Genomic DNA, 17,933 nt, shown 5'->3' on the forward strand with positions numbered 1-17,933 from the left:
CCCCATTGGTCTCAGGTAGGAAGAGTGGCCAGAATGTGGTGGCCATGGTTACCGGAGAGGCATCAACTGAAGTTGTCGACGCTACCTAAACTGAGACCCCTGAAATAGTCACAAAAATTCAGGAAACTTTAAGATCTTTTATGATTTATCTATTTCATGTATCGGTCTTTCTATTAATTAATTAATTAATTAATTAATTACGATATGTATATTTGCATTGGGATAAAGTTGAAGACAAGTATGTCGTTACTTCTCTGGGGTGGCAGGACTACTCAGACTCATTGCCAACACCGGAGTTATCTCTGTAAGTATATTATTATATGGCCGACTGCCCCAAAATCATTAAGTTTGATTAAATTTTGGTTCGTTTTATAAATTTAAAATTGGGCTGAAAAACTATAAAATTGAGAATTTTCGCATTTAGTTACATTGGTAAATGATTATTTGATTGTAAAACTTTTAACTTCGAGCAAATTTTGACTTAGCATATCGATTTTAAATTGATCTGATTTTTGGCTGATGCAAATTTCAATGCATATTAGTGTTAATCGCATAACTCTTGATTTTATCTGATTTTACAATTAATAAAGATTTTCGATGCATATTAGAACAATGTTGCATATTAATTGCTAAAACTATGCGTTTTGGCTATATCATCATATCATGTCTGCGCTAATAATTCAAAAACAAAAATGGTTAGAAACTTGGAATGATCCATTAATACTAGCTAGTTTCTAAATTCATATTGTATGTTTATTTGTTTAATATATTTTCCTCATTTAATTTGCAAGGCTATTGACAAGCTTCCACTCATTCCTGGAGTTCTCGAGCTCGTAGGAATTGGATATACTGGCATAAGTTTTTTAATTTTATATAAATAATACTCCCTCTCGCGCCTGAAAATTTGTCATCTCTTTCCTCTTTGGTTCGTCCCTAAAAGTTTGTCACATTTAATTTTTATCATTTTTGATGGTGATCCCTACGTTCCACTAACTCTTTTACCCTTACCTTTTATTATAAAACTAATATATAACAGTAACACCCACATGCCACCAACTTTTTCAACTAATTTTCTATTATATTTCTTAAAACACAAGTAATTCATACTAAAATACCATGGTACAAATATATTAATATTGATTAATTATCCTAATTTTATATTGGTGCAGTATTTCGCATATAGAAATCTGGCCTCTAAATCGAGCGGGTTTGATTTCATCTCGTATTTTACAATAGTTTACATTAATTAGACGAGTTTAGTGCTCACTGCAAAATTAAATTTTTAGAGATGCTTTGATTGAGAAAATAAAAAGTACATACGATGATATAATTGGGAGCAGCTAACACCAGAATAATGCCATGTAACATATTACTTTTCAATTATCATTTAAATTCCACTCGACTGTAATTGTTCATCCGTTTGCTTTCTATATAATTTTAAATATATAACTAATAAACTAATAGATCAAGTTCTAATTTTTAAGTAATTTTTAGAATTAATAACGCAATAAATATTATGTGGACTTTTGAATTAATTAAGCTCTCACAAGTCACAATGCCATCAATTACTTTAATTTATTTTATTTTTTACTGTATTTTTTGTGAATGGCGTCATGGTAATACTAGTTGAATTAAACAAATAATTCTATTGATGTAACATATACCCCACTCGACTGTAATTGTACATCCATTTCAAATTCAAAAATAAATTATACTTATAACGTACTTAAGCTTAAAGTTAATTATATTTGAACTTTAAACAAATTGTTTAATCATAACTGTCTACAATAATGTCAAGTTTAAACCTAATTTTCCGTCGTTTTATAAGAAGATTCGTTACAGTGATAAATAAATTATGTTAATCGTATCATTGAGATTTAAGAATACATTGATGTATTATTTTATAATCGTGGTTGTTCATTAATGACAAACTATAGGCGAGCATTTTAGTTGTTCATTAATGACAAAATATGGCCGGCTAAGCTTGTGACTTTGGTCTTTTTCAATAAAATTTATTATCATTACTCAACCAAAATTAGAGTATTACATCGACATGAAGGCTACCGACCTTATGTGAGCACCACTCTCGTTTGACACATGTTTAGCGTTGTTTATTTCATTTATCTATTTAATTTGATTCTAATACATTAAAAAAATGTTATTGCAATTTTTAATTTCACAAAATTCACAAAAATTCAAGCTTAATTTATTATTTTATTCATTTATTTAAAATTATAGAGAAAACGAGCAAATCGAGCTTTGATTTTTATGAATTTTGTAAAAATTTAAAATTGCAATAATATTTTTTAATGTATTAGAATCAAACTAAATAGATAAATTGAAACAAACAACGCTAAACGTGTGTCAAACAAAAGTGGTGTTCATATAAGTAGCTCACATAAGGTATGTAGCATATCATTTCTCTATTACAGCAAAAATTTATCTTTTTATAAGAGGAGTATAACTAAATAGTTGTTCAAGATTTTAATGTAACATATATACGATGATTTAGGAGTATCACTTAATTGGTGGACGAACAAAATGACAAAATATATTCACTCCATCCCTTAATAATAGGCACTAGTTGACCTGAAACGAGTTTTAAGAAATATAGTGCAAAATGGATGGAATAAGGTAGTTGAGTGTGAGTCATAATTTTATATATCAATTTTATAATAAAATGTGAGTGAAATAAATTGGTGAATGTGGAATACATTACCAAAGATAGTAGTAAAAAGTAAGGATGTCAATTAATGGGCGACGGGCGAAAAAAGGAAATTGATGTCAATTAATAAAGGACAGAGGAAGTAACATTTATTGTTGGACGGAGGAAGTATAACTTAATTGTGTGAAATAAACTCTTTTGGGGTGCGTTAACTTCAAATTTGTGTGACAAAAATCACAACCAAATATGAAAAAATTTCTTTTAAATTTGATATTCTTACCTGTTTCTTAAAAATGAAAACTCTTTCCTTTTCGGGTGGTTTCTATTATAAGAAAGTTTTTTCTAACTTTCCACTCATACACTATTTTTTTCTAACTTTCTTACTTTATCAATTCTTTTCTCTTATTTTATTATTTTGCTTTAAAATTCGTACGGTTCCGAAAAATCCATATTTTTCGAAAATGGAAAGAATATATATGTTTTGTTTGCATGGTGTAACTACTTATTGTTCTCTCTCTTTTGGTCTTTGTTTAACATTAAACTTTATGGAAAGAATATATATGTTTTGTTTGCATGGTAGTTGTTTAACTACTTATTGTTCTCTCTCTTTTGGTCTTTGTTTAACATTAAACTTTGTTCACACACTACATTAATGTTTTTATTGCTAGCAAGTGGCCAAATTTTTTTGTCATAAAAGGATGATGTAGAAAAGTTTTCTTCATCAATTGAGAGAGAGAGAGATGGAAGGAATGAGAGAGATCCCAATATCCTACTACGAAAGAGCAAGTGAGGCCGAGAAGGAAAAGATCAAACTAGTCTTCGAAAACGCCGACATCAACGGCGACGGGAAGATAACCCATGCGGAGATGAATAAGGTGATTAGCCTGACGGAAGCCTTGTTCCATAAATTCGACATGAACGGCGACGGGTGCGTCGATTTCAACGAGTTTATGTGCCTTTACTACTTGAGTGGTCGTAAGATGTCGGTGCGCAGATGCAACGACTGCCATGAGATTCTGGTGGGCCCTTACTTCGCTTGCTTCCTTTGCCTCGGAAGAGGCGATCATACGTACGACCTCTGCTGTTCTTGCTACCGCCGCGGTGCCGAGTCGTCGCATGAGCACTCCGTCGAGCACATGGTGGATCATCACTCTCTGCTTAGCCTCTTCAGGGAACAAAAAGCTCAAAACAAGGTATAAGTTCTTTGTTTTTTAAATTTGTACTTGTATTTCCCTATTTATCATAACTAGGAATTAAATATTTTTATTTTTCGTTAAAATATTATTATTATAAGATCATAAATTAAATATTAATTTAAAAAATTGTTTAAGAAACGGGTGTTAGGCATATAAATAAAAAAGTAAGAGAAAGAAAAAAGTGGAGAGAGTAAAGTAAGCGTGAGAAAAGTGTAACCATATGATAGAAATCCATGAGTTCCATCCTAAAACCAATTGGTGATAGTAAACCAATTGGTAACACTTCACACACCCTACACAGATATGAAACACTACACACATTTCACACACACTAACTCACACACATTACACACAATTCACATACTTCACACATTTCACACACATTTCACGGATATGAAACACTACACACATTTCACACACTTCACACACACTACACAGATATGAAACATTACACACATTTCACACACACTAACACACTACACACATTTCACACATTACACACACTTAACATATTTCACATACTTCGCACATTTCACACACTACACAAATATGAAACACTACACACACTTCACACATACTAACACACTAACGCACTACACACATTTCACACACTTCACACACTACACACATTTCAAGCATTCTATTTTCCGATCTGAAACGAATCAAACCGATTATTTGCAAAAAAGTTAAATTGAACCAAACCAAAAAACTGAAATTTTGAACCAATTTTGAAATTTCAGTCTTCAATAGTGTGCGTATTTTGTAAAAATTTGTGTAATGTGTTTTATGTGTGTGTAGAGTGTGTATATTGTGTGCAATGTGTGTATTTTTTGTATGATGTGTGTAGTGTACGTGTATTGTGTGGAATGTGTGTGAAGCGTGTGTATTTGTGTATAGTATATGTGTTTTGTGTAAAATGTATATTTTGTATATAATGTCCGTGTAGTGTGTGCAAATTCTTCAAAATCAGTTTCATAAAAATTAAAATTCAAACATAGGATTTAGAATTGAACTAGAATTCAATTTCTTCCAATTTAGTTCCATAATATTTCAATTTTATTTCGGTGTACCAAACGAAGCCTGAATTATTTCCTTATTATTCCGTCCCTAAGAATATTTATGATGTTGTTGGAACAGAAAGAAATGGAGGAAATTCGCGAAATTGCGAAAGCCCTTCACCAAGCCAGCTCTCCTGAAGTCCAAGAACTAGCAACCGAGTTCTACCAATCCCTGGACTCGGACGGAGACGACCGAGTCGATCTGTCCGAGTTCCTAGCCTTCATGAAGGAAGAAGGCTATTCCTACAAGAAAATCCCTAGTTTGTTCGACGAGCTCGACGTAGACAGCAACGGTACCCTCGACTTCTTCGAAGTCATGACGCTCATCTACATCTTCAAGAGCGGCCGCCCTCAATGCGAATGCTGTGACAAAATCATCCCCGGTGTGTTCTTCTCATGCACCGAGTGCTTTAAGAATCCCAAAAGCTCGTTCGATCTGTGCAAGGATTGTTACGTGAAGGGGAGTCGCGACCATAAACACGGCGGCCGGGCCCAGTTTTTGGACAGTCATACGTTGTTGCAGGCTATGAGATATCCGGAGATTGCAGATATGTCAGGCGTAACGATTCATGAGGTAACTTCTTAATTTTTATTTTTTTGCAAAAATTCCAACCTCGGAATAATAATGTTATTACCAATCAATATAGATGCCACCGTAAAAATTATTTACAATAAAAGAAATACGTAATTAACTGTATATTTGGTGTATGAGTTGCGTTAAAATGACAACACCTCTTAAAGTAACACCATACCATCATTCCTAGCCAATCATTTGTACACATGGACGAATAATCAGCTGCCATGTGGCAATCATAAATGCTCAAGGGTAAATTTTCTCGGCCAGCAATATCCAATACTTTAGACAGGACATTGTTGTCTAGCGTTTATACTATTGTTGTGTAGCGTTTATAATATTGTTGGATACGTGGTGTCACAGTGTCACTTTAAGAGGTGCTGTCATTTTAACACGAACCTTTGGTGTATTCATTTCGAATATGAAGACTATATGATATTAGTCTTGAAATCATTAGGGAAAAAATAATTTAACTACACAAGATGTAGTATTAAATTCGAATTAATTAGTGAATGATGCTGTCCTTTCCCCCCTTTATATGCGGTAATTAAATCTCTTGTTTGTTGGCTGCAGGAAGGGAATAAATCCACAAATGACATAGCTCCATCAAACTCAAAGTGGGTAAGTATTGTTTTTATTTGAATTTTGGAACGAGAAATTATTTTATGAAAATGATACATCAAAATATGCAAGCATAAATAGAAAAAATGAAACTCAATTTGATTAACACATAGCTCTTTCTTGATGCATCTCAGAGAAAAAGGAAGGCCGCATTTTATGCACTTGACGCCGCAGTCAAATTCGGGAGCCAATATGAGAGAGCCAAATAAATTCTAAAAGAAAAGGGCTAAGAAAATGCATTTCTTTATGATATTGTACATGCAGTCTAAGAATGTTGATTGGACTACTTCTTTTTTTTTTTTATTGTTCATGTCATCTTTATCTTTTGTCTTCGGGTGTATGTTTAGTGTGAAAGACATCATTTAAAATGATGTAGTACTAAAGATAACTATTTCACATTATTTATTTTCTTACTTTTATAATCTTCTCTTCGTTTTAACTATTTAATGGTATAATTTTCTCAAAACGAGTGTTTAATTGAAGTGCATCACTACGGAGGGAGTGGTATATCCTTGCACTGAAGGGAGTATGTATTTCCTTCATTTCTTGTACGGGGTTTAAGAAGTTGTTTCATTTTATAGAGCATAATAAATACACAACAGATTTATTTATCCGAGTATCAATAAAATCAAGGTTAATTTGGTCAAAACAATAAATACAAATGTTAGATTCGATTACCAAAATTATATTCTTCCTTCGCCCGTTATTAAATGTCTCAATTTTCCTTTTTTTGTTCATTCGCCAATAAATACCTTTAGGTTCTATACTTTCAGCGACAAACATTTTCGGTCCCCAAAGGTGGACTGCGGACATATGTAATAGGATGGGGATCCCTGGACCCCCAACTATTTGCATTTCAAGTATAATATATACGTATGACTCATTGTATATTCACTTGCTTGCTCGGTTGGTCGTGTAAGTGGTCTAGCAACCATTAGAACATGGGATCAACTCCCCCTTAGCACTAGATTTTGACTTTTTTTAGTATAACAAATCTTCATATCTAGTTCATTACCTAATGGAGTACTTATTTCATAAGATGAGAATATTTTGGTGGAAGGTAGTTCATTATCTAATACTTACTTCATAAAATGAGATTATTTTGACGGATGAAAATGGAAAGATAAGACTATTTTTTTATGGATTTGATGGAGTGTAATTTGGACCCAGATTATGGGTTTTTACTTTTTAGTATAACAGAGCTTCATATCTAATGGAGTAGCACTAGATTCTGTTTCTTTTAGTATAACATATCTTCATATCTAGTTCATTATCTAATGGAGTACTTATTTCATAAGATGAGACTATTTTGGTGGAAGGTAGTTCATTATCTAATATTTACTTCATAAAATGAGACTATTTTGATGGATGAAAATGGAAAGATAAGACTATTTTTTATGGATGAGATGGAGTAGTAATTTGGACCCCAGATTATGGGTTTTTACTTTTTAGTATAACAGAACTTCATATCTAGTTCATTATCTAATACTTCATAAGATGAGTCTATTTTGATGGACGGGTGAAAATGAAAAGATGAGACTATTTTTATGGACGGAAAAGAATCAAAAGATAAGACAGAGTAGTAATATGGACCCCCCAATGTCAAAATCATGCGTCAGCCACTGGCGATCCATATTACAAAATATTATTTGCGATCTGCGGACTATACCACTTGCTCGTTTCAGGTGCTTTTTCACTTTTTGACCAAATTTTCAAACAAAAATGCCCCTAAAAGCCTTAAGGGTATTTTTGTACACTCACTCTCTAAAAGTAGGTACTCCCTTCGTCCCAATGAAGATGATCCCTTCCTTGGGCGACACAGGATTTTTTGCAGTTATATTTTGTGTGGTAAGATGAGAGAGTAAAGTAAGATAGAGGGAATAAAGTAGAGATAAATGTGTTTCCATTTTAAGTAATGGTTCATTTTGATTGAGACAAACCAAAAAAAGAAAGTGGGTTATCTTCAATAGGACGAAGGGAGTACTTATTTTGATACTTATGTTAGTTTGGATATTTTAACAGTGATTAGTGTTTTATTCGAATAATTTTTGTTTGAATTAGTTATAGTGTGTAGGTCTTGAACCTATTGTGGAACCAATATAATTACAGTTTAGCTAGCAAAACAATTCTTAGATTTTGCTTACTTAAAAACTACTACAGTACTTCTTTTTCTTGGATACTAGTAGAAATTCCAGACATCAAAAGGGCCACTTTGTTTTTTCCTAATTAGCTCGATCGACCAAATTACAGTACTAACTACTAAAGAACGTAGTGAGACGATTTCAATGATTAATAAAAATTGACTCGAGTTATTTGTATTTTTGTTTTAAAAGGTTAGTTGACAGGAGTGGTTAATTTACTTAATTTTGTTAAGTATACGTCAGTTCCGATTCTCCGAAGATGTCATCAATTTATTATCCTATACCGAAGATTTTGTATGTAATAAGTTGAATTGATCGGAAATATAATTTAGTTTTGTGCTTCACAAAAAGGTTGTATATATAACTCCTTATTTATAAGAGATATTTGCATCTAATATCACGAAACTTTCAAAAAGTTGGGTTTTTTCCACGAACTTTAAAATCGGCAAAATAATATCACGAACTTTATCACGTGTTTGTTTTTTCCAACGAATGAAAAAATGCGTTTAAGGATATTCATAAATGCGTTTAAGGATATTCATAAATGCGTTTTAAATACTCCATAGTATGATTTCTATAGGTATGACGAAAGAGCCCACCACAACTAATAGGAATAGGAAAGATTCTTCTGTTCCCATAAGAATTTGAGAATGAAAGATATAATTTAAAGGTTATTCAGTTTAAAAAATTATGTCTCATGATTAAAATATGTAAGTTATAATTTAATAGTATATGGATAATTTTATGTTCATTAGTCATAGCCATCTCCCATAACTAATAATTCTAGATGAATTATCATATGATAAATAGTGTTACTTAAATTAAGTTTTATGTAAATCGTAAATAGAAACAAAATTTTACTGATAATAATTGTACCGAACTATTTAATCATATTTACATACACATTATATGAATATGCAGGATGCTATTGCTACGTAAGAATGGCGTATACTTAACAACTATAGGAGTAATAATTTTGTGACCAAGTGAGTGTAATTTCTTTCGTCATACCTATAGAAATCATACTATGGAGTATTTAAAACGCATTTATGAATATCAGATTTTAATGTAACTTATATACCATGATTTAGGAGTAATCACTTGATTGGTGGACGAACAAAACTGATTATATATATATATATATATATATATATATATATATTTATTGGTGAACCGAAAAATATCTTTAATTGTATGAAATAATCTCTTTTGGTGTGCTATAACTTCCCATTTGTGGTGGGACAAAGACTTCTACCAAAAATCACGACCAAATATGATTTTTTTTAAAAAATTTAGCACTCTCTTTGTTTCTTAAAAATTAAAACTCTTTTATTTTAAATAAGCCGTTTTCTAAAAATAAAAACACTCCAAACCGTAAAAGTTCTTTCTTCTTATGAGGTGAGACCCTATTAACACACTTTTTCTTTCTAACTCTTTCTTACAATACCAATTTTGCATTAAAACTCGTGCCGCTCTATAAGTTTTATTTATAGAGAACGAAGGGAGTGTTAAAGGACATATGTCTTTTCTCTACTTACATTATTCTCTTATATAAGGAGGTCATTGTTTTTTATCTTTTGGTCTTTGTTTAGAATTAAACTTTATCAATTTATACAATTGAATTGGCCATACTGTGAGCTTGACTAGAGTTGACAGCTTCCGCGCACTGCAATAATGTCTAGTGGTTCAATCAAATTAACTTAAATTATCCTGCCAAACATTTTTTTTCTAGCAAGTGGACGAATTGTTTGTGTCAAGTGGCCAAATTTTGTAAGATATATAGCACATAACTTTTCTTCATCACAATTCACACAGCATTTCACAGAGAGATGGGAGGAATGAGAGAGATCACGAGATCCTACTACGAGAGAGCAAGCGAGGCCGAGAAGGAAAAGATCAAACTAACCTTCGCAAAATTCGACATCAACGGCGACGGGAAGATAACCATTGCGGAGCTCAAAAGCCTGATGAGAATCCCGGAAGACGTGTTCCATAAACTAGATGTGAATGGCGACGGGTGCCTCGATTTCGACGAGTTTCTGTGCCTTCACTACATCAGTGCTAGTAAGATGCCGTTAGTCTATTGCGACGGCTGCTCTCAGTTTATGGAGGGCCCTTACTTCTCTTGCTTGCTTTGCCTCGGAAGAGGCGCTAATACGTACGACCTCTGCTGTTCTTGCTACCGCCGCGGTGCCGAGTCGTCGCATGAGCACTCGGTCGAGCACATGGTGGATCATCTCTCTCTGCTCAAGCTCTTCAGGGAAGAAAAAGCTCAAAACAAGGTACCAAACAAAAACTAATGTCTAATTTTGTCATATTCTTTAAAGTCTTATTTTCTTCATTTCGGATTCAAACGTCATACTTCACTAAATCATTACACTCAAGTTTTATACTTCTCAGTCCGTTGTCTGCCATTGTTTGTCACTAGTTTCCTTTTTGGTCCATCCGTCAATACTTGTCAAAATTACTTTTACTACTTTTGATAAAAGACCTCACATTACCAGTAGCTCATTCTCACTCACATTTTATTATAAAAGTAATATTTTCTCCGTCCTTGAAAAGTAAATATGAGACTGCGTTTTGGTACACGGAATTGGAGATGTAGAATTGGAACTGGAGCCTTTAATTCGAAATCTAATGTTTGGTACCACAAAAATATTTAGATTTGGAATTGAATTGAAATTTCAAATTCCAAATCTTTCAATTCCACTGTTTGAACTCCATGAAAATTAGAATTCCAAATAGTCATAAAATTAGATAACTTCACTATATATCCACGGTACACTTCACATATTTCATACACTCCACACATTCACACATGTCACACACACTATACAAATTTCACACACTTCACGCACTATACACACTCCATACACTAACGAATATGAAACACTAGACACACTATACAAATATGAAATACTACACACATTACAAACATTTCACACACTACACATATTTCACGCACATTACAAACATTTCACACACTACGCACATTGAATACATTTCTAGCATTCGATTTTGGATTATTTTTTTTTTCAGTTTTTAGATTTTTTTATCTGAACCGAATCGAATCGGAAAACTAACATTTTCAAAAAAATTAAATTAAATCAAATCGAAAAACTGGAAAACCTAACGGAATTCGAAATTTCAGTTTGTCAATAAGGTGCGTATTTTCTGTAAATTTTGTGTAGTATGTGCATTTTTGTGTATATTGTATTATAAGTAGTGTGTTTATTTTGCGTATAGTTCGTGTAGAATGTGCAATGTGTTGAAGTCGTTTTTTGTATAGTGTGTGCAATGGATGTAGTTTGATTGTGTGTATTTTGTGTATAATGTGTGTGCATTGTGTATCGTGTGTGTATCTGTGTATAGTATATATAATTTGTGCAAAGTGTGTGACAGTGTGTGCACAAATTTTTCAAATTCAATTTCATATCGTACTTCATTTTATTAAACATTGGATTTTAAATCGAATTAGAATTTGATTTCTTCCAATTTAGTTCTATTTCTGTGTACCAAATAGAGCATGAATTATTTCCATATTATTCAGTCCCTGAGTATATTAATGATATTATTGAAACAGAAAGAAATTGATGAAATTCGCGAAATTGCCAAAGCCCTTCACCGAGCCAGCTCTCCTCAAGTCCAAGAATTAGCAACCGAGTTCTATCAATCCCTGGACTCGGACGGAGACGGCCGAGTCGATCTGTCCGAGTTCCTTACCTTCATGACTGAAGTAGGCTTTTCCTACAAGAAAACCCCCACTTTATTCGACGAGCTCGACGTAGACAGCGACGGCACCCTCGACTTCTTCGAGGTCTTGACGCTCCTCTACATCATCAAGAGCGGCCGCCCTCAATGCGACTGCTGCGAAAAAATCATCCCCGGTGTGTTCTTCTCCTGCACCGAATGCTTTAAGAATCCCAAAAGCTCGTTCGATCTGTGCAAGGATTGTTTCATGAAGGGGAGTTGCGACCATAAACACGGCGGCCGGGCTCAGTTTTTGGACAGTCATACGTTGTTGCAGGCTATGAGATATCCGACGATTGCCGATGTGTCAGGCTTAACAATTCATGAGGTAATTTTCATTTTAATTTGAAGGTTATTTTCTCACTACATTATAAAAAATAATGCTTAATTAGACTTTAAGAAGTTAAGAACGCTTAAACGACGTGAATGCTATCCTATGTGCGTGATGATTTTATTTTATTTTTTTGTTCCTTATTTTCTAAAAGTTCTAGAGTCTTCGAACATTAATTAAGTCGAGCGATTTAATTAAATGTGAAAAAAATAAGAATAAATTCAATAACTTCCGAGAGTATTATTTTCCATATAAATTATTCAAGCATTAAAATAACTGAACTTAAATTTATCATCTCGGGGTTTAATTAGCAACCATTACTTCCATCGAGTCCAAGGTTTTAATTTAGCAAACTAGTCCAAACCTCCCTTTAATGGTTCTTGGTCCAAACTCTTTCCTTATTTATTAATTCTGTTTGGCCCAAAACTAATACTCCCCTAAATTAATTAAATCCATGGCCCCAATTATACTATGAGAGTGGCCCAAATAACAAAAAGAGAAAAGATAAATGTACATAACATGTACATAATATCCTTAAATTTTTTATTTTATTTGAATTTAATTAAAATTAGTTTTGTTATTTATTGATTATATATATATATATATGTAGCAATAAGAAAGAAGTGATATACAAATTTTATGTCAAATCGTAACATGATTTCGAGCTTGATTTGAATTAATTATACAATATTTAGTAAAAATGTATTTTTCTTCTTAAATATACAAATATTTAAGTTAAAATTTCAATTTTTTTCGACGTATTGAAAATGATTAGTATCAAACTTATTTTAAATCAATTAATGTTTATAAATCGATTTTCATATAAAATATTAAAAAAAAAATCGATTACGTTCGTACAATTACGTACAATTATTACAATCCTAAAAAAAGAAAAAAAAAACATGTCCAAGAAAGTGGCATGCACTCCTTAAAAACTAAGATAATTAAAATGGTGGGGTATTACAGGTTTGCAAAACATTTCGGGCACAATTTCCACTGTAAAAATGATTTCCAATTAAACGTAATTAACACAGTATATTTAGTGTATTCATTTCGATCTTGAAATCATCAGGGAAAAAATAATTTAACTACACAATATGTAGTATTAAATTCGAATTAATTAGTGAATGATGCTGTCCTTTCCCCCCTTTATATGCGGTAATTAAATCTCTTGTTTGTTGGCTGCAGGTAGTGAATGTGAATAGATCCACAAATGACATAGTTCCATCAAACAAAAAGTGGGTAAGTATGCAAAATTAGTTTTATGAAAATGGTACATCAAAATATGCAAGCATAATAGAAAAAATGAAACTCAATTTGATTAACACATTGCTCTTTCTTGATGCATCTCAGAGCAAAAGGAAGGCTGCATATTATGCACTTGACACAGCAGCCAAATTCGAGACCATTTCCGACGCCCTAGACCTCTGCACTATTATGTGACAATATGAGAGAGCCAAATAAATTCAAAAAGAAAAGGGCTATGAATGTTGATTGGACTACTTTTTTTTCTTGTTCATGTAATCTTTATCTTTTGTTTTCGGGTGTATGTTAAGTGTGAAAGACATTATTTAAAATGTAGTACTAAAGATAACTATTTCGTACATTATTTTTTTTTCTTATTTTATTTTCTCTTCATTTTAACTATTTAATAATGTCATTTTTTCAAAACGAGTGTTTAATTGAAGCGCATCACTACGGACAAGTATGTATTTCCTTGCAGTGGAGGGAGTATGTATTTCCTACATTCCTTGTGCGGGGTTTAAGAAGTTGTTTCATTTTATAGAGCATAATAAATACACAACAGGTTTAATTATCCGAGTATCAATAAATCAAGGTTAATTTGGTCAAAACAATAAATACAAATGCTAGATTCGATTACCAAAATTATATTCTTCTTCCGTCCGTCATTAGATGTCTCAATTTTCCTTTTTTTCGTTCATCCGCCGACAAATGCCTCATTTCATTTTGAGTAAACTACATTTTTAGGTTCTATACTTTCAGCGACGAACATTGGGGGTTCCTATTGCAAAATATCATTTGCAATCCGCGGACTATACCACTTGCTCGTTTCGTGTGCTTTTTCACTTTTTGACCAAATTTTCAAACAAAAATGCCCCTAAAAGCCTTAATTGTATTTTACACTCACTCTCCAAAAGTAGATATTTATTTTGATACTACTTATGTTAGTTTGGGTATTTTAACGGTGATTTGTATTTTATTCGAATAATTTTTGTTTGGATTGGTTATAGAGGGTAGGTCTTGAACCTATAAATATAATTACAGTTTAGCTAGCAAAACAATTCTAAGATTTTGCTTACTTATAAACTACTACTTCTCTTTCTTGGATACTATAGTAGAAATTCGCTAAAGCCAGACATCAAAAGGGCCACTTTGTTTTTTTCTAATTAGCTCGATCGACCAAATTACAGTACTAAAGAACGCAGTGAGACGTTTTCAATGATTAATAAAAATTGACTCGAGTTATTTGTTTTTCTGTTTTAAAAGGCTAGTTGACAGGAGTTGTTAATTACTTAATTTAGTAAGTATACGTCAATTCCGATTCTCCGAAAATGTCACCAATTTATTATTCTTTATACCGAAGACTTTGTATGTAATAAGTTGAAGAGATCGGAAATGTAATTTAGTTTTGTGCTTTACAAAAAGGTTGTATATATAACTCCTTATTTATAAGGAATATTGGCATCTAATATCACGAAACTTTCAAAAAGTTGGGTTTTTCCCACGAATTTTAAAATTGGCAAATAATATCACGAACTTTATCACGTGTTTGTTTTTTCCCACGAATGAAAAAATTCATGTTATTTTAATAGATTGAAGAACAATTTTTGAGGGTGTGCTTCAAGAAAAACTATCTTCAAATATTGAAAAACTTGAAACTTTCGAAATTGTTGTCGAGAAATTACGAAAAAAAATCGGTATCATAGTATTATTTGTGAGAATTTTTTCATTCGTGGGAAAAAACAAACATGTGGTAAAGTTCGTGATATTATTTGTCAATTTTAAAGTTCGTTGGAAAAATCCAACTTTTTGAAAGTTTCATGATATTAGATGTCAATATGCCTATTTATAATGATGAATTATTTATTGATTAGGAGTACTATATAACCTTCACAAAGAAATTGAAAATGAAAACAAAACTTTTTTAGACAGGTGTAGTAAAGATCTTTAGAATGGCTACTTAAAGAGAAGACAAAACAAAGATTATAACGTTGTTTGGCGAATTATAACTCGTGTGTCCATTTGGATGATAACCATGAAAATGCCGTTGAAAATTAATTTACCCAAAAATCTCTATTTTATTTCTCATGTGTAAGATTAAAGATAAATGTGGCTATATATGCACGTGTGCTGTTTTAGTTAGAGTAGTTAATAAGCTAAATGTTCCAAGTTCTGAGTTAATCATGAATTCATGATTCATGAATCGGTGACGTATCCTTTAAATTTTTGTTTTAATCATGATTCATGAATTGTGTTTTGATCATTTCGTGAAAATCACCCTATTAGATTTCCAATTCTAAGATCTTCAAGAATTGATGAATTAGAGCATCCGCAGCGGTGCCCCGTCCGTCCGTGCCAACGACGGGAACCGCTCGTCCACCAATGCATGCCGCCAACGCACGGAGCTGCTCTTAAATAAGAGCACGTCCGTTCCGCTGAGCAGCACGACGTGGCAGCTCCCAATTGGCCAATGGCATAGCCGTTGGCAAATTTGATTTTTTATTTTTATTTTTTTAAAAATTCAAAAATAATTTAAAAAAACGTTTTTAAATAAAAAATATATTTTTCCACTTCCCAATAAATTATAACCGTTTCATACACATTTTTAATTTATTTTTTAATTTTTTTTTCCCAAAATTCACATTTTCATCTATAAATACCCTCACTTCAACACAAAAAATTCCCATAACACTACACAATTCTCATCTTCTATCATCTAAATTCTATCATCTATTTTCTCATCAATTCTCATCTATTCTCTCATCTTTTTTCTAATATTCTCTCATCTAAATTCACACTACGCTAGTTTTTTTTATTTTCTAGGATTTTAATTATGTATTTTTATTTTTTAGGATTTTAATTATGTAGAAATGTTTTTAGTAATTGAAGTATTTAAATTGAATAATAGAATGATGGAATCCTTGAGCTTGTTTTTGCTGAAGAGCACGGATGTGGGTGTTGTGCTCTTGCCTAAGGACAAGCAGTAAAAGTGGGTCCGGGCCTACTTCCATACTCTTAGCTAAGAGCAAGGATGGAGATGCTCTTATATCACGTATATATAATTCTTTTGGTCACTTTGTTCAGTTCACACGTCTTGAAATAAAATATATAGAAAAGAGTAGTCCCAAATTCAAAGTTTAACTAATCAGAAAGGAAAATAACAAAATAAATCCCCAAAAGAGTCAAAGAGAAGGTAATGAGGTGGAAAGTTTGAGCAAATGTGGAAAATCAACTCCAAGTCTTGGTGGAGAAACTAATGCAGAAACAAATCTTATTTATTGTCCAAGATTTCAATTCTTACCTATTTCTATGAATAGTGCGGGCCTCTCTCCAATTCTAAGGCCTCCTCCAATTAATCAGTGGAAAGTGAACAATCATAATTCTCCAATTGGGCCAAGCATTGCCCAGTTCTGCCAAAGTGAACACGTCCTAAATCGTGTGTATCATATCTGTGTTCTTATTGATGATTTCTTTATCGAGCTTTGACCTTGTAATAATGACCGCATGCTTGTAATTTTCGGGCGAATGAAAATAGTGTGGAATCTAAGGTGGAATAATATATAAATATTGATCATATATTCCACTATCTTTTTTTCACTATTTTTTTTTTTTGTATTTTATAAAATCCGTGCTGAACTTAAATGACACTTCTAATAACTGACGGAGGGAGTAGTACATGATTAACAAATGTAGTCAGGTTTTTTCATTTCGAAATTTTCAGGGAAAAATAATTAAGTTACAAACACATTATTCAAATTTAAATAGTATGGATAAATTAATTTATGCTCTGATCTGTTTTGTATTCGTTTCTTTCTCTCCTTTTTCGCTACTATCTGTCTATCTTGTGTGTGCTGCAGGCGTACGAGACGCCGAACAATTCACATTCGGTAAATCCTCAAAATGCACTTGTTCGAGCAACACTGTTAAAATTCTAATATCTTGTCCCACATCGGCTTGGTGATGATCCTAGCTTCTCTATATAAGTGTGGATAACCCTCCCCCTTATGAGGCCTTTTAAGGGGTGAGTGACCCATTTCTAATATGGTATCAGAGCAGGGCTCAAGTCGATGATGGTTTATCTCTTTATCTCTTCTCTTGCCTACCCACATGATGGAAGTCCGATGCGTCATTCCGGCCCACACGTGAGGGGGCGTGTTAAAATTCTAATATCTTGTCCCACATCGGCTTGGTGATGATCCTAGCTTCTCTATATAAGTGTGGATAACCCTCCCCCTTATGAGGCCTTTTAAGGGGTGAGTGACTCATTTCTAATATGGTATCAGAGCAGGGCCCAAGCCGATGATGGATTTATTCTCTTTATCTCTTCTCTTGCCTACCCACGTGATGGAAGTCCG

At 32.7% G+C, this 17,933-nt stretch overlaps 2 protein-coding genes across 2 annotated transcripts; both read left to right on the forward strand.

The window, feature by feature from the left end:
• The first annotated feature begins 3,345 nt into the window (after window positions 1–3,345).
• LOC125201169 (uncharacterized) lies at window positions 3,346–6,527 on the forward strand. Its single transcript, XM_048099156.2, has 4 exons — window positions 3,346–3,858; window positions 4,999–5,493; window positions 6,067–6,114; window positions 6,249–6,527. Exons 1-4 carry the CDS (start codon window positions 3,406–3,408, stop codon window positions 6,321–6,323), a joined length of 1,071 nt encoding a protein of 356 aa, XP_047955113.1. The 5' UTR covers window positions 3,346–3,405; the 3' UTR covers window positions 6,324–6,527.
• Window positions 6,528–10,051: 3,524 nt separating this feature from the next.
• On the forward strand, window positions 10,052–13,963 carry LOC125201181 (uncharacterized). The gene is made up of 4 exons (XM_048099178.2): window positions 10,052–10,537; window positions 11,839–12,333; window positions 13,525–13,578; window positions 13,690–13,963. The coding sequence occupies exons 1-4, from the start codon at window positions 10,085–10,087 to the stop codon at window positions 13,777–13,779; spliced, it is 1,092 nt and encodes a 363-aa protein (XP_047955135.2). The 5' UTR covers window positions 10,052–10,084; the 3' UTR covers window positions 13,780–13,963.
• Window positions 13,964–17,933: the final 3,970 nt, after the last annotated feature.

The sequence above is a fragment of the Salvia hispanica genome, chromosome 2 (assembly GCF_029641045.1).
Source record: "Salvia hispanica isolate PSC_SH4W2 chromosome 2, Shi_PSC_v1, whole genome shotgun sequence".
NCBI lineage: Eukaryota > Viridiplantae > Streptophyta > Magnoliopsida > Lamiales > Lamiaceae > Salvia > Salvia hispanica.